The 20049-nt window shown below is 49.3% G+C and overlaps 9 protein-coding genes across 9 annotated transcripts; 7 read left to right on the forward strand and 2 right to left on the reverse strand.

Annotated features, from left to right (window-relative positions):
- The first annotated feature begins 3 nt into the window (after positions 1–3).
- On the forward strand, positions 4–2849 carry BDV37DRAFT_117110 (putative phosphoinositide phosphatase (Sac1)). The gene is made up of 3 exons (XM_032078504.1): positions 4–425; positions 484–2216; positions 2269–2849. Exons 1-3 carry the CDS (start codon positions 218–220, stop codon positions 2443–2445), a joined length of 2118 nt encoding a protein of 705 aa, XP_031941558.1. The 5' UTR covers positions 4–217; the 3' UTR covers positions 2446–2849.
- Positions 2850–2895: 46 nt separating this feature from the next.
- On the forward strand, positions 2896–5220 carry BDV37DRAFT_247994 (tetrahydrofolate synthase). Its single transcript, XM_032081937.1, has 3 exons — positions 2896–3201; positions 3256–3393; positions 3512–5220. Exons 1-3 carry the CDS (start codon positions 3049–3051, stop codon positions 4916–4918), a joined length of 1698 nt encoding a protein of 565 aa, XP_031941559.1. The 5' UTR covers positions 2896–3048; the 3' UTR covers positions 4919–5220.
- A 240-nt stretch (positions 5221–5460) lies between these two features.
- On the forward strand, positions 5461–7355 carry BDV37DRAFT_247997 (glycylpeptide N-tetradecanoyltransferase swoF). Its single transcript, XM_032081938.1, has 3 exons — positions 5461–6075; positions 6159–6942; positions 7003–7355. The coding sequence occupies exons 1-3, from the start codon at positions 5564–5566 to the stop codon at positions 7198–7200; spliced, it is 1494 nt and encodes a 497-aa protein (XP_031941560.1). The 5' UTR covers positions 5461–5563; the 3' UTR covers positions 7201–7355.
- A 90-nt stretch (positions 7356–7445) lies between these two features.
- On the forward strand, positions 7446–9920 carry BDV37DRAFT_247998 (Restriction of telomere capping protein 5). The gene is made up of 2 exons (XM_032081939.1): positions 7446–7853; positions 7953–9920. Exons 1-2 carry the CDS (start codon positions 7808–7810, stop codon positions 9788–9790), a joined length of 1884 nt encoding a protein of 627 aa, XP_031941561.1. The 5' UTR covers positions 7446–7807; the 3' UTR covers positions 9791–9920.
- A 582-nt stretch (positions 9921–10502) lies between these two features.
- Positions 10503–13066, forward strand: BDV37DRAFT_283049 (uncharacterized protein; the record flags this gene model as incomplete). The annotated part of the gene is made up of 2 exons (XM_032087203.1): positions 10503–10783; positions 10846–13066. The coding sequence occupies 2 exons, from the start codon at positions 10503–10505 to the stop codon at positions 13064–13066; spliced, it is 2502 nt and encodes an 833-aa protein (XP_031941562.1).
- A 133-nt stretch (positions 13067–13199) lies between these two features.
- Positions 13200–14902, forward strand: BDV37DRAFT_117152 (alpha/beta hydrolase). Its single transcript, XM_032078507.1, has 5 exons — positions 13200–13441; positions 13506–13579; positions 13642–13842; positions 13897–14700; positions 14757–14902. The coding sequence occupies exons 1-5, from the start codon at positions 13332–13334 to the stop codon at positions 14819–14821; spliced, it is 1254 nt and encodes a 417-aa protein (XP_031941563.1). The 5' UTR covers positions 13200–13331; the 3' UTR covers positions 14822–14902.
- On the reverse strand, positions 14756–17870 carry BDV37DRAFT_117145 (elongation factor G). Its single transcript, XM_032078506.1, has 3 exons — positions 17607–17870; positions 17421–17526; positions 14756–17361 (listed from the first exon to the last, which is right to left on the reverse strand). The coding sequence occupies exons 1-3, from the start codon at positions 17813–17815 to the stop codon at positions 15277–15279; spliced, it is 2400 nt and encodes a 799-aa protein (XP_031941564.1). The 5' UTR covers positions 17816–17870; the 3' UTR covers positions 14756–15276.
- A 241-nt stretch (positions 17871–18111) lies between these two features.
- Positions 18112–18864, forward strand: BDV37DRAFT_248004 (LYR motif-containing protein 2). The gene is made up of 5 exons (XM_032081940.1): positions 18112–18268; positions 18330–18387; positions 18445–18527; positions 18583–18606; positions 18656–18864. The coding sequence occupies exons 1-5, from the start codon at positions 18185–18187 to the stop codon at positions 18713–18715; spliced, it is 309 nt and encodes a 102-aa protein (XP_031941565.1). The 5' UTR covers positions 18112–18184; the 3' UTR covers positions 18716–18864.
- rcf1 (respiratory supercomplex assembly factor RCF1) lies at positions 18865–19921 on the reverse strand. The gene is made up of 4 exons (XM_032081941.1): positions 19871–19921; positions 19631–19818; positions 19485–19555; positions 18865–19415 (listed from the first exon to the last, which is right to left on the reverse strand). The coding sequence occupies exons 2-4, from the start codon at positions 19669–19671 to the stop codon at positions 18982–18984; spliced, it is 546 nt and encodes a 181-aa protein (XP_031941566.1). The 5' UTR covers positions 19672–19818; positions 19871–19921; the 3' UTR covers positions 18865–18981.
- Positions 19922–20049: the final 128 nt, after the last annotated feature.

Here is a 20049-nt window from a genome sequence, read left to right on the forward strand (position 1 = left end):
GCTTCCTGAGAGATCGTCATTCCTGCTCCTGACAATCCATCTCTCTGCCTGAACCTTCTTTTCTTTCCTTGCCGAGTTTTAGCCATGCGGTGATATTACATCCACCCACCCCACGTTCTTTATTTAGTTTTCATATTCCTTCCTATCTACTTCTTCGGTATTGTTATCTATCATCTCTCATTACCCCCCCTGTTTAGATAGTGAGCTGTCGCCAACAATGGCTACTACTCTCCTTCCGTTCCGCGATATCAACCTCCACGCCTCCTCCTCTCATTACGCTTTTACCTCGCCCTCTTCACCGAATGCTCCCACGCTTGTCGTTGATCGCCCAACAGGCGACTTACGACTGCATGATGGCACCCTTCCTGGTGCTAAGCGCATTTCCAGTATCGCCGGTATACTGGGTATGATCAAGTTGAAGCTGGGTATGCCTGATTTGCGAACCTCGGCTAGTGGCTTGACTCTAATGCTTGACTCTTGCAGACAAATATATCATCGTGATCACTAAAGCGCTGCCTATGGGTCGACTTCGCGGACATATGGTCTACAAAGTAGCAGCAACTGAGTTCTTACCCCTTCGTGAGCGCCCGCTACATGACCATGATGAGGACACGTATTTGGCGCTGCTAAAAGACCTCCTCCGCACCGGGCCGATGTATTTTTCTTATGTATTGGACCTCACCAACAGTTTCCAGCGTCAGTCGCAAAGCGATGCTAGCCTTCCAATGTGGAAGCGAGCCGATGATCGGTTCTTTTGGAACCGCTTCATTCAATCGGATCTCATAGACTTTAGCCTTGGAGGGCACGATACAACGAGTGTACGCTATGGACCCCAGCCCGGGGTTGACCCTTATATTCTCCCCGTAATGTATGGAATGTTACGCATCACTCCGGCAAAAGTTAAGTCGACTACGTTCACGTTTGCTCTCATTACGAGAAGATCTAGACACCGCGCTGGAACAAGATACTTCTCACGCGGTATCGATGAACAAGGTCACGTTTCGAATTACAACGAAACCGAGCAGATTGTGATCCTGAATGATGCGACTGGTGGGTTATCGGGGTTTGCTGGAGGGCAGTCCATGAAAGAAAAAACCGGAGATTCGGGTCGAGACCTCCAGGTCATGGCTTATGTGCAGACTCGCGGGAGTGTTCCCGTCTATTGGGCCGAGGTCAACAACCTCAAGTATACCCCCAAACTTCAGGTTCGTGGGGTGGAAACAGCCGTCGATGCCGCACGAAAGCATTTTGCTGAGCAGATCCGGTTGTATGGAGAAAACTACTTGGTCAACCTTGTAAACCAGAAAGGGAGGGAGGAGCGAGTCAAGGATGCATATGAGCAGCTCGTACGCATTTTGGTCTCTCCATCGACCGAAAATACCGAGGTCGACGCAGTATCATCCGAGAAGATACATGCCCTGGAGCCAGATCAAAGGCAAAAGGAATTGGACCGTCTCCACTACATTTACTTCGATTTCCACAACGAAACAAAGGGGCTGCAATGGCACCGCGCGGAATTGCTGATGGATCGCTTAATTGATGGTCTTACACGAGGCGGCTATTTCCGTGGTGTAGAGGATCCTGGCCTGCCTGGTGGACAGCTGGATACACGATCTTCACAAACCAGCGTTGTTCGTACCAACTGCATGGACTGCTTGGATCGGACGAATGTAGTGCAGAGTATGCTTGGACGCTGGGCTGTAACACGCCAGCTCACTGACGCTGGGGTCCTACGTCAAGGTGAAGCTGCAAATGATGACCGGGAGTTTGAGGATCTGTTCCGTAACATCTGGGCCGATAATGCAGACGTCGTCTCTAAATCGTACTCGGGCACCGGAGCACTGAAGACAGATTTCACCCGTACTGGCAAGCGTACTCGTGCCGGCATGCTGCAAGATTTGAACAATTCCATCACGCGATACGTGAAAAATAACCTCTTGGATGGCCCCCGGCAGGATGGGTTTGATGTCTTCTTGGGCACCTACCTTCCTCCAAATTCCACCCTTGGCAACCTTCAGCTTTTCCTAGACCGCCGACCTCTCATTATCCAATCCATCCCTTATATCCTTGCTGCTGGTGTCTTCATGGTTTTAATTTCCATATTTACGAGGCGTTTGCCGGATGCTGCCGTATGGCCTTTGCGTCTGTTCGTCATATTCTGGCTGGCAGTCACTGCCTGGTGCGCGCGCTTTATACTTGGGCACGGGATGCTTTACGTAAGTTCCTGGAAGAATGATTATATATTTGCCCCATGCTAATAGATTGCAGGTGAACTGGCCCAAATTGAATACACCAGCTGCTGGATCCGAAGGATATCAGGATGCGATGATCAAGGCCCGATCCGATCCTATCGTTGGGCAATTTCTTCCTTCCAGAAGGCACCAAAGGGGCTATAGCAATGCTCGACTTGGCTTTCTAGAGGAAGGGAAAACTAGGATTGAATAATTTCTTACTCAGGCTGCTGTCAGTGCCGAGTTCTTTTACATACTAAATGGTACGTGTCCGGTACACACTTTCGTCCTTTACCTACTTCGATGTTGCGGGTTGTAAAAAGTACCACCTCTATATACGCTATCTTCTAGTCTCTCCTTGTTTTCTTTTTTTCGTGAATTCATATATTTGCAAGTAACCCTCCCGGCCTTAATCGCACGGCTTTCTCTTGACCATATAGATTTATTTTTGTTCTTACCCTGTTCTGCCTTTTCTCTCTGCAACGTTCTTTGCCTTATTCCTCTTGTTCGTTTCACCTTGCAAGACTGCTCTCTGCATGTACTTTTTAAAGCTTTGCATCGCGGACAGTGATGATGCTAGAAGTCGCCGTATTACTGAAGTCATAGAAATACATATTCAAATGGGACCTTTAAGAGTGAGGAAGCCATTAATATTACCTTAGGCGGTTCAATAACCCAAGTATGGAATGGGGGAGGTGTTCCGCCACTATTTCCCTACCGAATCTATGACGAGGCCCAGGGTTGTATCTTTCTCCTCTCGACTTGACCATCACCTGACCAAAAGCTGACTAAGGAGAGAATACATGGATCTGGGGAAATGCGACGAATCCCCCGTGACTTAGGATTGTCAACGTCATACATTTCTTCTTCTTCTATCTTCATGAGGGGTTTTCGCATACACACTCTCTATAATTATAATTATACCCGTCGGTTTTCATCCCATCCGGCCAGAATGTCCCGCAGCTATGAGGTATGCCGAGGCTTCTAAGCAATTGATCCCTGGACACTAACGAGATGAATACAGGCTGCAATTGCAGCATTGAATTCGCTGCAGACAAACTTCGCAGTTGTACAACAGCTGAGGGAGTCGGGAGACCGGCGGCAAATGAATCTAAGGTCTCTCCCGGAGACCATTGAGTGGCTCCGACGCATTGGATACCAGGTTCGCAACCCTCTTCCCCGGGCAATGTGAATCTTGCGCTTCCACTCTGTTGTAGTGGTTAATTTAGGGCTGTGCAGTTGGTAGCTGACTGCAGTCTAACTTTTTTCCCTCTCTATAGCCTTCCGATCTGAACCGTCTTAATCCTGTACACGTTGCTGGTACCAAGGGCAAGGGTTCGACGTCCGCTTTCATCTCCTCCATCCTATCTCAATACACTTCCCCGGTGCCCTCAGACTCAAAAGATTCCACGCCATGTCTTAAAAACATCGGCCTCTATACATCTCCTCACTTACGATTTGCCCGAGAGCGCATTCAAATTAACGGTGCACCGCTCTCCGAAGAAAAATTTGCCCGGTACTTCTTCGAAGTCTGGGACCGGCTTGAAGAAGCGGCTCGGGTGGCCGGCGAGAACCCGGAAGAACTACGAACGAAGCCGCAGTATTTCCGATACCTGACTCTTATGGCATTTCATACGTATCTGAGTGAAGGTGTAGATGCTGCAGTGATAGAGTGTGGCATCGGTGGAGAGTACGACTGCACGAACATACTCGAGCGGCCTGCCGCGACTGCGATCACTAGCTTAGGCATTGACCATACTGCTATGCTGGGAACAACGATTGAAGAGATTGCCTGGCATAAGGGTGGTATTATAAAGCCTGGAGTCAAAGGCTTCAGTGCTCCCCAGGCTGCTAGTGCCGAAAAGGTTCTATACGACCGTGCAGCGGATAAGGGAACTCAATTAGAAATCATTGCAGGTCATCCGGAGCTAACCAGTGGTAGCAATGTCAAGCTTGGGTTGGCCGGTGATTTCCAACGCACAAACGCAGCTCTAGCGATCGCAACGGCCGCCGAGTTTCTTAAGAAAACCGGGCTCGAAGACATTCCAGATGATTTTATGAAGAAGCCTCTGCCTGCTAAATTCCGCAAGGGATTGGAATTGGCTCGGTTAGGTGGGCGCTGTGAGACCCGGCATGAAAAGAATGTCACCTGGTTCATCGACGGTGGTCATACTCTAGAGAGTATCAAGCTGGCTGGTCAATGGTTCACCTCCCAAATACATGCGAATTCCTCATCTGGTGCGGTGGCAAATAAAAGGCTGCGCGTCTTGATCTTCAATCAGCAAACTCGTGATAGCAATGCCCTCGCCCAAGCCCTCTATGACACCCTCGCTGCAGCTCTTGGGTCCGAGCAGCCTTTTACTCACGCGATTTTCTGTACCAATGTAACCTATAAAGCAGCAGGTTATCGACCCGACCTCGTAAGCATGAACACAAGCGCATCTGAGGTGGAAAAATTACAGGTCCAGAACAGCCTTGCAGAGAAATGGCGCTCGCTTGATCCACGTGCCGATGTCAAGGTGTATAGCACCATAGAAGAAGCTGTTGACTTCACCCGAGACTTGGCCGCGAAGGAACGAGAACGTTCAGATATTGATGAAACACCCATCATGACCTTTGTCACGGGCAGTTTACATCTTGTTGGCGGTTTCCTGGATGTAATCGAGACCAAGCCTGGCCCACAATGAGGGGATACGTCTGTGAAATTTTCTTATTTTTGCGATTCGCTAGCACGTAAAATTGGGCATCTGGACATCAATACTCGTCTATGCCATGTTCTCAACAACATACTCAATGATACCCAGAAGGGCTGCTAGTCCTTTTCATGTTAGCATGTGGGATGGTATAGATTTTGGAGAGGCGTTTATCTTGGGATTCAACAAACCTCGAATTCAGTTCATTTATTGACTTAGCAAATACAGGATAGCCTGGAGAATAGTGGAAAAAACCAATTGGACTCTTTTGTCTCAGTGTATGTATTGATTTGCCGAGGTAAGAGGTCACACACACATACATGGCTGTCGCCTATACGACGATATGCAGTACTAGAATAGAAATCTAATTGCGCTCTACGTCAAACACCAATTGCCAGAAAAGAAGAAGTAAACAAGCGCCAAGTGGATTTAGCTCCATCAGTCACCAAGAGTATTCAATGTAGTTTGGGTGAGTGAATGTTTACTCCGTACTTATCAGCCCGTTAATTTATGATTACTACTCTTTATTTATTAAGCTTGACCCCGCGAAATTGACGTGACGTGGGGCGGCGGACCTGAAAACCTTCCGCACTCAAACCGCTTAAATCTTACCCCCTCCTCATCACTTCCCCCGCCGTGATGTCTGACCCCAAGGATACCAAGGGCAAAGCGCCCCAGGCTGAAGACACACAAGCAGGTAGCTCTGAACAAAAGCCCAAGGATGCGACAATCACCCCCAAGATGGCGGAGAAGCTGTTGGAGAATAACCCGGCGCTGAAGAACGAGCTGGCCGCAATGGACAAGAAAGAAGCTGCGGAGGCATTGCGCAACATGACCATCTCCGAGCTGCTGACTGGTCTATCGGTCGGTGGGAAGAACCAGAAAGACATGGCTTCGTACAGGTTCTGGCAAACGCAACCCGTACCCCGTTTCGATGAGGCCAGTAATGCTAGCGGAGGTCCCATTAAGATGATCGATCCCGAGAAGGTGTCGAAGGAGCCCGATCAACTCATCGAAGGCTTCGAGTGGACAACTCTTGATTTGACCAACGAGACTGAGCTGCAGGAATTGTGGGACTTGTTGACATACCATTACGTGGAGGACGATAACGCCATGTTCCGCTTTAGATACTCCCAGTCATTTTTGCATTGGTACGTCGTTATTAGCATTGGCATAAATATCTTATCATAAAATAAGGTAGATTACTGTAAACTAACGCTTGCGAACATCATAGGGCTCTGATGTCTCCCGGTTGGAGAAAGGAATGGCATGTGGGTGTTCGCGCTACCAAGTCTAGGAAGCTTGTCGCATCTATTTGCGGTGTGCCTACCGAGATCCGTGTTCGCGATCAGAAGCTTAAGGTGACGGAAATCAACTTCCTCTGTATCCATAAGAAACTGCGGTCTAAGCGTTTGACTCCCGTTCTCATCAAAGAGATCACCCGTCGCTGCTATCTGAATGGAATCTACCAAGCCATCTATACTGCCGGTGTGGTTTTGCCTACGCCTGTCAGCTCCTGCCGCTACTATCACCGTCCGTTGGACTGGTTGAAGCTTTATGAGGTCGGCTTCTCGCCCCTTCCTCATGGCTCTACCAAAGCCCGTCAGATCACCAAGAATCATCTTCCCAGCACTACATCTACGCCTGGATTGCGTCCCATGGGAACCAAGGACATTGACGCCGTTCATGACCTGCTCGAGCGGTATCTGAAGCGCTTTGATATGAACCAGGCTTTTACAAGAGAGGAAATCGAGCATTGGCTAGTACACAAGGACGGTGAAGGAAAGGAGCAAGTTGTCTGGTCATATGTGGTAGAAGATCCTGAGACACACAAGATTACCGACTTCTTCTCGTTCTACAACCTCCCATCTACGGTCATTCAGCACCCGAAGCATAAGGAAGTGCGCGCTGCTTACCTGTATTACTATGCCACCGAGACCGCATTCACAGGGGATCTAAAGGCCTTGAAAGAGCGTCTTCTACTCCTGATGAACGATGCCTTGATCCAGGCCAAGAAGGTACAAATCCAGCACTTGATTTGGTGTAGTATATTCCTTATAGCTTACCATGTTCTCTAGGCCCACTTCGATGTGTTCAACGCCCTTACCCTGCAGGACAACCCTCTCTTCTTGGAGCAGCTGAAGTTTGGTGCAGGTGATGGCCAGCTTCACTTTTATCTTTACAACTACAGAACAGCCCCTATCCCTGGAGGTGTTAACGAGAAGAACCTGCCGGACGAGAAAAGGATGGGAGGTGTTGGTGTCGTTATGCTGTAAAATCTGAACGCTCGTCATATTCTCTGCCTCAAAATGTATTTACCCTTGGACGAGAGATTGAGCAAGAAGCCATGAATCAGACCCCAGTTTCCCTGTTATGATAGTCTTCTCGTATGACCCCATTATCGTGAGATTCTGCTAGTCGCCGAGCAAGGTAGGAACGGAACTTTAGGTAATGGAGAAACGTCAATTGGGTGGACTCCAACTATAGAAACGTCAGCTACCTAAAATAGCCTAATGCCCCAGGCGCCAAGGCCCAAGGCCCGTGACGTCGTCACCCGATGAATGGGCTAGACTCTCGCAACGTCTCTTGGATCAACAAAGCAGCCTTTCTGCCTCTTTAGCTTCAATGGATACTACTGGCCGTCAAGGTATTTATTACGTATCCAAGGTCTCAGCTCAGTGTGACAGTCTTGGCCTGCTAGCACCACATTCTTTTTCCCGACATACCTAAGGGCCCTTGTACAGTAGCACCAGGCCGATAAGCCGAAAACGTTTTGTATTGTGATCGACAAATGATACATAAGCAGCAGGCCACTTCTAAGAATCCCTCTAAATCTGTCAGTCAGATGCCATTGAGCACACCGCCACCTGTTTCTTTTGCAAAATGGGGTTAAGCCAGTCGACTGAACTTGGCCAGGCCTCCTCGCCAGGTTAGCAGCCCCTTGATGTTTTGATGTGTTCCTATGGACCGAATAAAGAGGATATTTTGTCACTTTCCTGGTCGCCTAACCAGTTCTAACATCGAGTAGAGGAACTGAGTCACATGCTTGCTGAACGCTTCGCGACCAAATGCTTCACCCCTTTAGAATTAACCCACTTCAAGGACAACTTCTTTACCCGTGCGACGGGACAAGGGGACTTGAAGTATTGGAATGAAAAGATCTTGTCCGACTTTCTTGCTATACCAGATAGCAGTGATGCCGAATGTCCACTGGATGCTGGTCCGGTGATCTTCCGTATGGTGTCGTATCTGGGGGCCTTCCCTTTCCAGAACACTTTGGCTCCGAGCGTACTGACATTCGAGGCGATGGTTAAAGTGGTTGTCTTGCTAACAGAGAGATATGGGAAAGTCTTAAGACGAGCGCGGAAGGACAGGATTAGGCTGCTGTTTGGGAGCCTTGCTGATGTAGGAAGGAAAGACGTTGACCAGCCGGCCCACGATGAGAATTCTAAGCAAGATAAGGACGATTCTGCCGCTACTAGGCCCCATGCGCCTGGATTTTCTGTGGACGAGCCTACAAACGATGACTACGAAGATGATGACGACGATCTTGCGCTTGCGGCTTTGGAGTCTTTAGACGCGATTGAAGTGTTCAGGCACGACTTTCGCATTGATAAGGCAGTGTATGAAGCTCGGATATCCACTGCCACATTTCGTCGCCTTCTGATGCTACTGCTTGTGATCTCACCTCTAAAGCCCCTAGAACCAGTCAAGACATATACGTCCGACTTGAATGATAGGCGTATGCGAACTGTAAGGAAGCAAGCCGACGATATCCTAGCAGCATTCCCCCAGGAAGAGTCGGGAGGCATTACCTATAAAGCTTTTGCTAAAACCATTAATACATCGTTGCCATATCTATTTGATCCTTTGACATCACTATTCGAGCATCTTCTTTTCAGCAAGAATCTGAACCTGTCCCAGAAGCGTGGTCAAAGCGACTCAACAGAGCCTACAGATGAGGCACCAGAGACTCCCTTGCCATCGCCTACATCAATTACGCTCCCGGGTAGCTTCGAATCTGCGATATTGAACCCAAGCATTGTGTCACACCTGTCATTCTTCCTTCCGTCCACCAACGGCAGCGAGAACCTTCTCCGTGACAACTTGCGTCTGCATCCCATCTTCTCCACGGCAGCGCATGGCTCATCTCTTACTTCGTTCTCTCACAATGTTCTTACATGGCAGTCAGGCACATTATTGCTTCTCGAAGGCGCCGTTTCTGAGCCGTCTGGTGAGCGTATGGTCACACTAGGAGCATATCTGCCACAACCCTGGAAATCCGGGTCGTCGACCCACAGTTCTCGACTTTTGGAGACGTCTACCCTTCCTTGCCTCTTCCAACTGTCGCCAAAACACATACTTCTGCCCGGAAACCCATCATCTTCAATACAGAATCCCGACACTCCCGCAGCGTATTTTTCTAATCACTCGGGTATTTCGCTTGGCTGTCGAATACCGCCGACATCCCGGAGCCAACGCCTACCCCCCTCACCGTTGGGCGCGGGAAGCCTAACGATAGATACGAGTCTTGAGACGGCAGAATTTCATGTAGCCCCATTTGGGCATAATGGTGTCTTCCTCCCTGCCGGTACCAGCTCAACTTCGGACAAACCAACCAAAACGCACATTGACATTTACAACCTTGAGCTATGGGGGTTTGTCCCTGATCCTGTTGTTCCTTCCTCCGAGAAGAGTGCCATCGAACTACAAAAAGCGAAGTGGGACTTCGAGGCGAGGGAAGCAGAAAGAAGGCGAAGCCTGAATATAAAGGCCGGCGCAGGAGATTCAGCTATGGAAGGAGCTAGATGGTTACTAGAAACAGCAGGGATAATTGGCGATAGTCACGGACGAGGAAGTATTTGATGATAAATGAGATATTGGTTTTATATTCTGGAGGCGTTCTGGAGGTATATTATATGTGATGCTGCGGGCAGTGAATTGGGTCTAGTTAATGAATACATGTCTTTTGATGAGTGAATATGGGACAACGGGCAAATTGCTCCTTCTCGTGATACTTTTCTGATCGAGATAACATTTCAGTTTCTATTTTTTATTTCGTTTTTATTTTTGAGGACAGCTTTCACTTATACAAATCCTCCTAGTTTAAGCTATAGCCTTGATACTTTCCCTTATGGGCTGTCCCACGCAACCTGATAAACCCTCCACGATGTATGTTGTTCCCACCGATCTAGTAGTACTAGTAGAAACATTTATTTCAAGTTATCGAGGCATTTCTGAGATTAATTAAAGTTCCTCCAGGAGTGGAAATAGTGGCACAAGGCCGCTGTATTTTCTCTGTCTGCTTTTAGATTTGCATTTTATTTAGTTGTTTAGAATGAATTGAATGCATGATGTCGAACCAGTCCGGAAGGTCATTGGACTCGCATAAATTGATAAGTGATCGACCCAAATTTCGCTCCCGCGTTTCTTTTCTCTCCGCAACTTAAATAAATCGCGTCTTTCCTCTTCTTCACTTACGCTTTTGGCACCACGGTATTTTGTCGAGATGATTTTCATCTCTCACTGTGGCCTATATAACTGCATCCCTCATTCTTAATCATTATTCATTGCCTTCATGGCCGAAAAACGCAGGCTTTCCGCTCGCGAACGCCGCGAACCGGCGTCGAAAAGACGAGCCTCCGAAGCACCCTCTCAATCACAATCTACACCATCATCGTCAAAGAAACGGGCCTCGACTGCTGCCGCGCCCCCGACTCCAACCCCGCCTCCTCCCCCTGTCGAGGTTGTCGAAAATCCCCTGCCAACAAAAATCAAAGATGGGGAGGGTCTCCCAACTGTACCATCACCCCAGCTGGAGACGCTGTCCGCGAAGGAGTACCAGTCATATGCGGAAAGGTATGGTTTTGGGAGCTAGGTGTATGTGATAAAAAAGGTGATGGTGCCTGACCTGGTTATAGTGCGGTTCTCCTAGCTTCGTTGGAACGATCAAAAAAGAAATGGCTCAGCGACGGCATCCTCGTGCGATACTGGACGAAACCAAAGAAGACCAAACGAGAGCAAATTGAGGGTAAAAACCCTCCCAAGGAATCTATGTCAAAGGTCGGCCCTTGTAATATTGCTGTCGGTCCTCATCTTTTCGATGCTATGCTGTACACCGTCAAAGACCCCAATGCGCCACCGCCAATTCAATACACGCCCCCTCAGCGGCCGATGGTTCACTACGGTCACCCTAATAATTTCCAGCAATACCAACCCTATCCTACTCCTCAACATGCACGACAACACCCCCCTCAAAATCCGCCCGCCCACTCGGCGTCCCCTCAGCCCACCTATCAGCAGGGCAATCATCCACCACCTCCACACCATGCCAGAACACCCAACCAACCTCCTCCTCAACGTCCATCTCAATCGGCCCAACGGCCGTCACCATCGCAGCATCCACAGGCCCAGCCTCCAAAGCCTAGTCCGGACCCAGTGATTCAGATGCTTGCTACACGAGCTGCCTCGGACCCGGATCTGAAGGCGTTGATGAGAGTGGTCGCCTCGAGCAAAGCGTCTCAAGAACAGCTTCGTGCTTTCCAGGCTCACATCGATGAGCTAAATGCAATTATTCGCGCAAGAGAGCAACAACAGCAAAGACAGCAACAGCAACAGCAACAGCAGTCCCATCCACCAACACCTAATCAGCCACAGGCATCGCCCCGGACACCGCAACAGACACCTCAACCACCACCGCCATCCCAAAAGCCTCCACAGCCTCCACAGCCTCCACAGCCTCTGCAGCAGCCAAGCCAGCAACAGAATCAACAACAAAAGAAGCCTAGCACGCCATCACAACAACCAGCACAACAACGGTCACAGGAGCAGCCTTACCCACGAGTTGAGGTCCATGTACCTAAACCACCGCCGTCAGTAGTTTCTGCGCCTCAGACCCCTAACGCAAGTGCACCGAACCAGTCCCAAACTCCTTCACAGAAGCCCAGTATAACGCCACAAGTCAAACAAGAGCCTGGAGTTGCAGCGGCTCAGCTCTCGCCTACTGCAGAACCGTCCGCAAACGCTAAGCAACAGAGTCCTGCGGTGCGGCCTATGGCACCTCCGCAGAACCAATCCGCTGGATCGCGACCAGGGCCTCCATACCCACCTTATCAGCAGCCATCGTATCAGGGCCACCCGCCTGCGATTCAGTCACGGCCTCCGCAGTACGGATCTCCAGCTCCCTACTATCGACCAGCTCCCCCGCCACCACCCCCGAGACTGAATTACAAATCGGTTGTTTTCGAATTCACATCGCCCTTAACACCGTATGGAAGTAGCACTTCGGGTCATGCTGGCTCTGGAGATCGTTACCTGTTTCCAGAGTATACTATATTGGAGTGGCTTCCAGACGGGAACACTGTTCTTGCATCTTTCTTACTTGTTAGAAAGGTGGATCCGAATACCCCCTTCCCTATAGAGACAGCATCAGAGGTGGCAAACTCGCGAACTAAAGGCAAGTCGGCGTCAAGATCGAAGAAGGGAGACAAGGGTAAAGACAAAGATAAAGAGAAGGATAAAGGCAAAGGCAAAGAAGGCGAAAAGTTAGAGGACAAGGAGAAGGAGAAAGGGGAGAGTAATGCGCAGCCTCTTACCAGTCAGACTGCCGCTACTGATAGTAAACCGACCCCAACCGAAGAGGAAAAGCCAGCTGGCGGTCAAGTTGACCCAAAAGCCCCGCAAGCCACCACACCAAGTCAAGATGAGTCGAACAAGCCTCAACCTAAAGACAAACCCGAAGCTGCGGCTAAGGCTTCCAACTTGAAAGAGTACTACCAACCTGTTACATTCCGCATTCACAGCCCCAACGCTAAAGTCCTCGAGCCTTTATCCCGAGTGGTGAAGCCTCCCGATGAAGTGCGCAAGTACATGAATGAAATCATGGACCGGGCAGAGCGCGCTCCCGATGGGTTCCTTGCATTCCGTCTACCACGCGAAGAAGCAGGCGACGAGCATGATGTAGAGGATAAGAAGAAAAGCGGAACGCCAGTCCCTGCAAACCGCAGCCGGCTCTCTAAGGGTAGAGCGGTTGATGATGAATCAGACACTGAGAACAGAGAGGAGCCCGTTGAGGAAGACGAGGAAGAGGAACTGAAGGATTTTTATGGTCCACCTACTGGACTTGTACCGATGGGTCTATAAACCATTGAGGTTCGCATAGCAGGCTGTTTTAATTCTGCTATCAGCGGCGATTTGGTATTCGATAATTGTACTTTTAGCTGTTGTATTATGTCCTGATGTATGATGAACAAACAAACAGACTTATTCATACCAAACCGATCAGATCGCGTTTTTCAGAAGGCGGTCAAGAAAGCGGTGTGCGATAAGAGCTTATCTCTCTCTTAATTCCGATAATTGACATAACATTTTCTACTATCAACAACATCAATGAAGGAGTAGTGCAACGATGGTTGAACTTCAGTCCATCTTCAAAAAGGCCTACTGGTCGCTGGCTGCCGGCGGTCTTGTCTACGTGAGCATAATCTTTACCTTGACGTTTCCAACTGTTCAAAGATTGTAAGCTCTTTGAAACTTTCCCTTCAAGTTTGCAGTGCTTCCGTCGCTTACAGTCTTGGTATAGTGCCCTCTATGCTCACAAGGTCAATCCAGCTCTCTGGGAAGATGTCAACCAGGTTGAATCTTTCGGTTTTCTGAGTATGTTACGTCCTCATACTTTTAGATGACAAACCGTGCAAGAAGTCCATTAACGTCAGTAGAGACACAGGTCCAGCCATTCAATCTGGTGACGCCTGATAATGAGACCCTCTACGCGTGGCATCTGCTCCCTCCCCACCTCTGTCGGGAGCACGAAGAGAAATTGAATGCAAATGAGCCCTCCGGTCCAGCGGGTGACTATACAAAAACCCCCGCCTACGAACTGCTGGCAAATGACCCTAATGCCAGGGTCGTAGTCGCTTGTACGTCTACCCTATTAAAAGCCCAGAATTTATAAGCTAAACCATTCCGTCCAGTCCATGGCAATGCCGCTCACATCGGCTCGGCTCAACGCCCGGAAACCTATCGCATGCTTCTGGGCCTGTCGACACCCTCCAACCCAATCCATGTCTTCGCCATGGACTACCGCGGCTTCGGCATATCCACCGGATCCCCCACAGAAGAAGGCCTAATCACCGATGGAGTCGCCCTGCTCAACTTCCTCACCTCCAGCACATTGAACATTCCCCCATCTCGAATCGTCATCACAGGTCAGAGCCTCGGAACAGCCGTCAGTGCAGCAGTAGCTGAGCGTTTTGCATTCGGATCTCCCGACCCAACTGCCATCCAGCCTGCCATCAAAGACCCTGAACCCTTCGCTGGTGTGATTCTCGTCGCATCATTTAGTAATGTACCAAGTCTCCTTGATACTTACAGTCTCAAGGGTCTCACGCCTCCGATCCTCTCCCCTCTTGTTGGCTATCCTCGTGTGAAGAACTGGACCAAGAGCCACGTCATTGATCGTTGGGATACCGCCGCGCGAGTGGCGCGGTTAACCGGAGTTGGGCCGACAGCTCAGAACGACTCGGCTGCTGGTTATGCGGATAAGGAGCTGGATCTTACCATTGTGCATGCGTATAACGATGCAGAGATCCCATGGTACGAGGGACGTCGCGTTTGGGTGGCTGCGACAGGGGAGAACGATAAGGATGCTCCTGGGCGCATTGTGCACGAGAGGAAGGACCCAAAAAGTCAGAATGAAGTGCTCATCTGGGAGAACAGATCTAGCAAGAACGCCGGTGTGGTTAAAAGTGTTAGATGGGAGCGTGTGCCGTACGGTGGTATGTCCATATCGTGCTACCCTTTCAGAACGAGAGTAGAGGCTAACTTAACACAGGTCATAATCGCGTTGCGACATTCTCCGTTGCTGCTCTTGCTGTGCTTAGGGCTTTCGAGCAGTGAGGGTGCGCTATAGAACGCCAGTCCCCAGCCTGGTAACCTCCACACAGTGAAACATGTCTTCTATGGGATCCATTGCCTATATATAATGCTGTGAAGATATAGATAAGAATACATGATTCATGCCTTGTATTCAGAAAGTATGTGAGAGGAGATGGAAAGACCCAAAAAGATATATGTACAGCCAGTAAAACCACCCAAAGTACAATAGATAACGAACATTGTTTTAATCCCGCTCCAAATTGATTTTTAAAATAATATCTTCGTAAGCCCACAGGGTCTAAATTGTATATAATACATGACACAATTAATGAAAAAGATGGTAAAAGAAAACCTCGCCTCCATCCGAGCACTCCTTGAAGAACGTAAGCTGGCCGAGGAATATAGGATAAGGAGACGCTCAAAAACAACTCCGGTAGTAAAACATGTCAGAAACTCTAGGTCTAGCCGTAAGAGGTTTATTTCTTGTGGCGGTCGGCCTGCGCCTTGAGGTACTTCGCGATCAGTTCCTTCTGGACCTGAGGAGGGCACTTCTCGTAGTGGCTGAATTCCATGGTGTATTCACCCTTACCCTGAGTGGCCGCACGCAGGTTGCTGCTGAAGCCGAACATGCCGTTCAGACTGCAGTCAGCGTACACAGTGAACTCATCAACGCCGACTTCGGAATCGTTGATGGTGGCATTGCGCTTGTTCAAAAGGGAGATGACATCACCCTGGAACTCAGCGGGCGCAGTCACAACAGTCTTCATCATTGGCTCAAGAACAGATGGGTTGCTCTCCATGAATGCCTTACGGAAGGCCTGTTGGGTGGCATTCTTGAAAGACATTTCAGAGGAATCGGTCATGTGGGTGGCACCATCATTGATAACCATCTTGCTACCAAGCACCTTGTGGCCGATAAGAGGTCCCCTCTCGCAAGCTAGATGGAAACCCTTCTCACAAGCGAACAAGAACTTCTCAGAGATACTTCCACCAACAATTTGCTCCTCAAAGACGTTGTCATCAAGCTTGCCGGTTGGCTCCATCCAACCAACCACACGGGCGTAGTCTCCAGGACCTCCCGATTGCTTCTTGAGCAGATGGTCGAACTCAACCCGGTTGCCGAGGGTCTCGCGGTATGCGACCTGCGGTGGGCCAGTCTCACAGTCAACACTGTATTCACGACGCATGCGCTCCACGTAAATATCAAGATGCAGTTCTCCCATTCCGGAAATAAGAGTCTGTTCACTCTCGACATCGTAGGTCACCCGGAAGGTGGGATCTTCTCTCTGGAAACGAGCCATAGCTTTCGAGAACTTAGCAGCATCCTTGTTGTTCTTGGGCTTGATCGAAAGAGAGATGACAGGCTCAGGAACGAACATAGAAGACATGGTATAGCCAAGTTGTCCATCAGTGAAAGTATCACCAGAAGCACAGTCAACACCAAAGACGGCGCAGATTTCACCAGCACCGACCTCATTAACTTCCTCCATCTCATTGGAATGCATGCGGACAATGCGAGGAATCTTGATCTTCTTATCGTTACGGGCATTGAAGACATTGGCACCCTTACGGAGGGTTCCTTGGTATACACGAATATATGTCAACTGGCCGAAGTTGCTTTCTTCCAGCTTGAAAGCAAGGCCAACCATTGGAAGGGACTGGTAGGGGACAAGTTTCACCGAGGCCTCATCACGCTTCTTGTCAAGGGCAAGGTTTTGCACCTCCGCAGGGTTGGGGAGGTAGTCAACAACACCGTCCAGCATAGGCTGCACGGACTTGTTCGCCAAAGCAGAGCCCATGAAGACTGGAGTGAACTTCAGGCCAATGGTAGCGCGGCGGATTGCAGCCTTCAACTGCTGCTCGGTAGGCTCTTCTTCAAGAATAAAGAGCTCAGCAATCTCATCATCCACGTCAGCGAGAGTTTCGATGAGCTTCCTCCGCCTTTCCTCTGCAATGTTCTTGACTTTCTCAGGGATTTCCTCCGTCTCAAAAAGCTCCTCACCGCTAGGTCCCCTGTTGTAAATCGCCTTCATGCGGATCAAATCGACCACACCCTCAAACTCGTCCTCAGCACCGATAGGCACCTGGACCGCGGCGGCGGGGATCTTGAGCTTGTTGTTGATCTGGTCGACAGCCTTAAACGGATTGGCTCCCATACGGTCCATCTTGTTGACGAAGGAGATTCTGGGCACGTTGTAACGTCTCATCTGTCGATCGACGGTAATGGTCTGGGATTGGACGCCTGAAACAGCACACAGGATCATGACCGCTCCATCGAGGACACGCAGGGCTCTTTCAACTTCGATAGTGAAATCGATATGTCCAGGTGTATCGATCAAGTTAAAATGGTACTTGGTTTCCTTGCCATCCTCATCCTTCTTCACCCAGTCACAGAATGTAGCAGCGGATTGGATGGTGATACCCTTTTCACGCTCCAAGTCCATGGAGTCCATCTTAGCGCCAACCTTGTCACCTCCACGAACCTCGTGAATTGCCTTGATACGGCCGGTGTAGAAAAGGACACGTTCGGTACATGTAGTCTTGCCGCTGTCGATGTGCGCCTATAACGGAAGAACGTTAGAATGCGTTGGATCTGACGGAGGTTCTCGAATTATCTTACAGCAATACCGATATTCCGGACTCTGGACAGCCGTTCTGCCTCAACAGGGTCAAGGTTCTCAATGATCGCCTCCTGAGACAAGTTGTCGGAGGCAGCGGCTTCAAGACTATACAATAAGAATTGAATAGTTAGCAATTGGGTCAAAACTAAGTAACGATAGAAACTTATGCCAATGAAAGCACTTACACAGCAGCGGCAGTACCTGAGGCATATCTCCTTTGCTGGAGGTGTCTGTTCAGGATAGACTGATAAGCCGGGGCAGCAGTGGGTGAACGGAGAACGGCCGTCGACGCGCATCTTCTGGTAAGGAAGTTCTGAGACTGGAGACGAACGGCAGATCTGGGCAAGCCAGAAACGGCACGGTATGGCAACCGCGCAAGAGAAGGACACCTCATGACTATTGTCCACCCACACGGAAATGCTGATGCTTGGGGATCCCAAGAGTCGCGATCTTTTCGTCGGCGCCGAAAAAAAGTTCGGGGAAGCCAGGAACGCCTCACGTGATGATCAGTTGATTGGCCACTCAACGGCCATCAAAACATAATGCTCATCCAGGCAGGTACGGTATGTATCCATTCATTGCATTTCATGACAATACTGCTCCTTCCTGACCGCCTTGGATTTTGCCACCGATCTTCATCTAGTATCAATTTATCATCGTGAACCCATGTAACTATCACTTGTGGGATGTGTTGATCAATAGGATCATTTATTATTACTTGCTTTTCACTGGCCCTTCTTATATGCTCTAGACAGTCACTAAAATGCGGCCATCTTTGAATTTGCTCGCTGCCGTATCCCGCGGCCAGCCGTCGAAGCTTAGGAAGCCGGCAATGAGTTTGGACCATGTCAGTAGCTCATGACTATATGATTTCAATTTCCTTTGTACATTGTTGACATCTTAAGTAGTTCATCCAAAGACAGCGAGTCCTCGGGTTCTGGAGGGAGGTTACTCGAGCATTACATAGTAAGATTGTCCGGTTTATCACTGAACTAGCATCAGTTGCTGACTGGCTTGTCCAAGAAATCCCCAAATCGTCGACACGGGACGAATTGCGCAGCTACGCTCGCCAAGAGTTTGAGCGTCATCGTAATATAACGGATTTGGTATGCACAATATGCTGTTTGGTAGTTTGGCCTGTGACTAACTAATCTTTGCTAGCAACATATACGGTATTTGCTTTCGGTATGGCTTTGCGCATTTATAGATCCGACATGCTTCTAACCGCGCACAGACAGGGAAATCGGAATTTGAGATGATGAGACGGTATATCGATGAGCAAGCCTCTCACTAATTCGCCTGTGACTATTTCCAGATTCCGGTTTTGAATATTAGCTTGAGGCCCATGCGTTTTAAATGAATGCATCGGCACGTGCACAACATGCAGGGCGATGGGCCTAGATGCAATGTATAGTGTGCCTATATGGAGCCTCGGAGATGAAGTGTTGGAGATGAGAATATCCTATGCATAACAAGTTCTGAATGTATATATGTACAATATGATACCCAAATTCAATTCAAAGTCGTCCACCTAAGAGATCGTACAATGTTACCCTTGCCCTAGTTCCTCCTCGACAACAACTCCTTCACTGCATCTAACACACCAATGGACTTCTCCTCAGAGCGCTCGATAGCGGAGCGAGCAGCATCATGCTCAGCAACAGGCTTAGAAGCAGCCTTCTTTCCTGCCTCCGCGGCAGCGGTTTCCATAGCCGCATGACGTTGCCGCCAGTCCTTATCCTCTTTGTCACGGATCTCCAGCTCACGCAGCCAGGCATCCCGCTTCTCCTGGCTCTTGCGCTCTTCCACCATCTGCTCGAATTCTTTGCGCTGCTGTCGCTCCGTTTTGAAGTACATGCCTCCGACAACGACGGCAATAAGGGTGAAGAACTGGGCATAGATACGGGCACGGAACATCCGGTTCATTTCGACCGAGTCACCGGCCTTCATCGATCGGTAGGCGCGGTAGAGAGCATAACTGGTAGCTGCGCATCCTGCAATTCAAAGTCGGATTAGCGTGGTCCTTTTAGGTAAAATTGGAGCATGGAAGAATCATTCCTTACCAAGCGGAATCAGGGGTTCCTCCTTGAGACGTCTACGGAACTTCTGCAAGGAAGTTTCCTCCTCGAACTGACTAGATACCCATCCAAGTTAATGCTCGTTCCCTGCGCTCCTTGCGCGAATTATAGAGGGTGGTCCGGGTACGTACGGGCTGCCCTCAAATGAAGATGGAACAGGGTCGCTACTCATTTTTGTCTTTTTAAATGTAAGGATATCGCGTGGGAGAAAGACAAATTTGAGAAGGGATTAGAGGATGTGAATATTGCGAAGCGGAGAACCGGAAAGGTGGTGATCCTTTGGAAGTCTGATGCTCCGAATGAGTTTCAAAGTGGCACTCTTTGAGATGGTCAACCGAGTTAAAACCAGGGTTCAGGTACCCAGTACACACCTTATCTGGACGTTCTTTGGATTGCCCACTTGAGTGGCAGGTGAAGAAGATATCAAAGTGGTTGTTTTATCTGAAAAGGAAACATGACGTCGCAAACCTTGCGACTTGAGTAATTTTCATACCGTACCATACATCATCATACGATACATCTACTCTTGATCGCATATCGGAGATGGACC

The sequence above is a fragment of the Aspergillus pseudonomiae genome (genome assembly GCF_009193645.1).
Source record: "Aspergillus pseudonomiae strain CBS 119388 unplaced genomic scaffold BDV37scaffold_32, whole genome shotgun sequence".
In the NCBI taxonomy this organism is placed as follows: domain Eukaryota; kingdom Fungi; phylum Ascomycota; class Eurotiomycetes; order Eurotiales; family Aspergillaceae; genus Aspergillus; species Aspergillus pseudonomiae.

Coding starts and splice junctions, on each gene's coding strand:
- BDV37DRAFT_117110 (XM_032078504.1), top strand. CDS start 218: ATGGCTACTACTCTCCTTCCGTTCCGCGATATCAACCTCCACGCCTCC. Junction 426..483: donor TATGATCAAGTTGAAGCTGG/GTATGCCTGATT, acceptor TGACTCTTGCAG/ACAAATATATCATCGTGATC. Junction 2,217..2,268: donor TTGGGCACGGGATGCTTTAC/GTAAGTTCCTGG, acceptor AATAGATTGCAG/GTGAACTGGCCCAAATTGAA.
- BDV37DRAFT_247994 (XM_032081937.1), top strand. CDS start 3,049: ATGCGACGAATCCCCCGTGACTTAGGATTGTCAACGTCATACATTTCT. Junction 3,202..3,255: donor GAATGTCCCGCAGCTATGAG/GTATGCCGAGGC, acceptor AGATGAATACAG/GCTGCAATTGCAGCATTGAA. Junction 3,394..3,511: donor TCCGACGCATTGGATACCAG/GTTCGCAACCCT, acceptor CCCTCTCTATAG/CCTTCCGATCTGAACCGTCT.
- BDV37DRAFT_247997 (XM_032081938.1), top strand. CDS start 5,564: ATGTCTGACCCCAAGGATACCAAGGGCAAAGCGCCCCAGGCTGAAGAC. Junction 6,076..6,158: donor TCCCAGTCATTTTTGCATTG/GTACGTCGTTAT, acceptor CGAACATCATAG/GGCTCTGATGTCTCCCGGTT. Junction 6,943..7,002: donor CCTTGATCCAGGCCAAGAAG/GTACAAATCCAG, acceptor CATGTTCTCTAG/GCCCACTTCGATGTGTTCAA.
- BDV37DRAFT_247998 (XM_032081939.1), top strand. CDS start 7,808: ATGGGGTTAAGCCAGTCGACTGAACTTGGCCAGGCCTCCTCGCCAG. Junction 7,854..7,952: donor TGGCCAGGCCTCCTCGCCAG/GTTAGCAGCCCC, acceptor AACATCGAGTAG/AGGAACTGAGTCACATGCTT.
- BDV37DRAFT_117152 (XM_032078507.1), top strand. CDS start 13,332: ATGGTTGAACTTCAGTCCATCTTCAAAAAGGCCTACTGGTCGCTGGCT. Junction 13,442..13,505: donor TTTCCAACTGTTCAAAGATT/GTAAGCTCTTTG, acceptor GTCTTGGTATAG/TGCCCTCTATGCTCACAAGG. Junction 14,701..14,756: donor GGAGCGTGTGCCGTACGGTG/GTATGTCCATAT, acceptor AACTTAACACAG/GTCATAATCGCGTTGCGACA.
- BDV37DRAFT_117145 (XM_032078506.1), bottom strand. CDS start 17,815: ATGAGGTGTCCTTCTCTTGCGCGGTTGCCATACCGTGCCGTTTCTGGC. Junction 17,527..17,606: donor TCAGGTACTGCCGCTGCTGT/GTAAGTGCTTTC, acceptor CTTATTGTATAG/TCTTGAAGCCGCTGCCTCCG. Junction 17,362..17,420: donor TCCGGAATATCGGTATTGCT/GTAAGATAATTC, acceptor CTTCCGTTATAG/GCGCACATCGACAGCGGCAA.
- BDV37DRAFT_248004 (XM_032081940.1), top strand. CDS start 18,185: ATGCGGCCATCTTTGAATTTGCTCGCTGCCGTATCCCGCGGCCAGCCG. Junction 18,269..18,329: donor CGGCAATGAGTTTGGACCAT/GTCAGTAGCTCA, acceptor CATCTTAAGTAG/TTCATCCAAAGACAGCGAGT. Junction 18,388..18,444: donor GGTTACTCGAGCATTACATA/GTAAGATTGTCC, acceptor GGCTTGTCCAAG/AAATCCCCAAATCGTCGACA.
- rcf1 (XM_032081941.1), bottom strand. CDS start 19,671: ATGAGTAGCGACCCTGTTCCATCTTCATTTGAGGGCAGCCC. Junction 19,556..19,630: donor TCTTCATTTGAGGGCAGCCC/GTACGTACCCGG, acceptor ATGGGTATCTAG/TCAGTTCGAGGAGGAAACTT. Junction 19,416..19,484: donor GGAACCCCTGATTCCGCTTG/GTAAGGAATGAT, acceptor TTTGAATTGCAG/GATGCGCAGCTACCAGTTAT.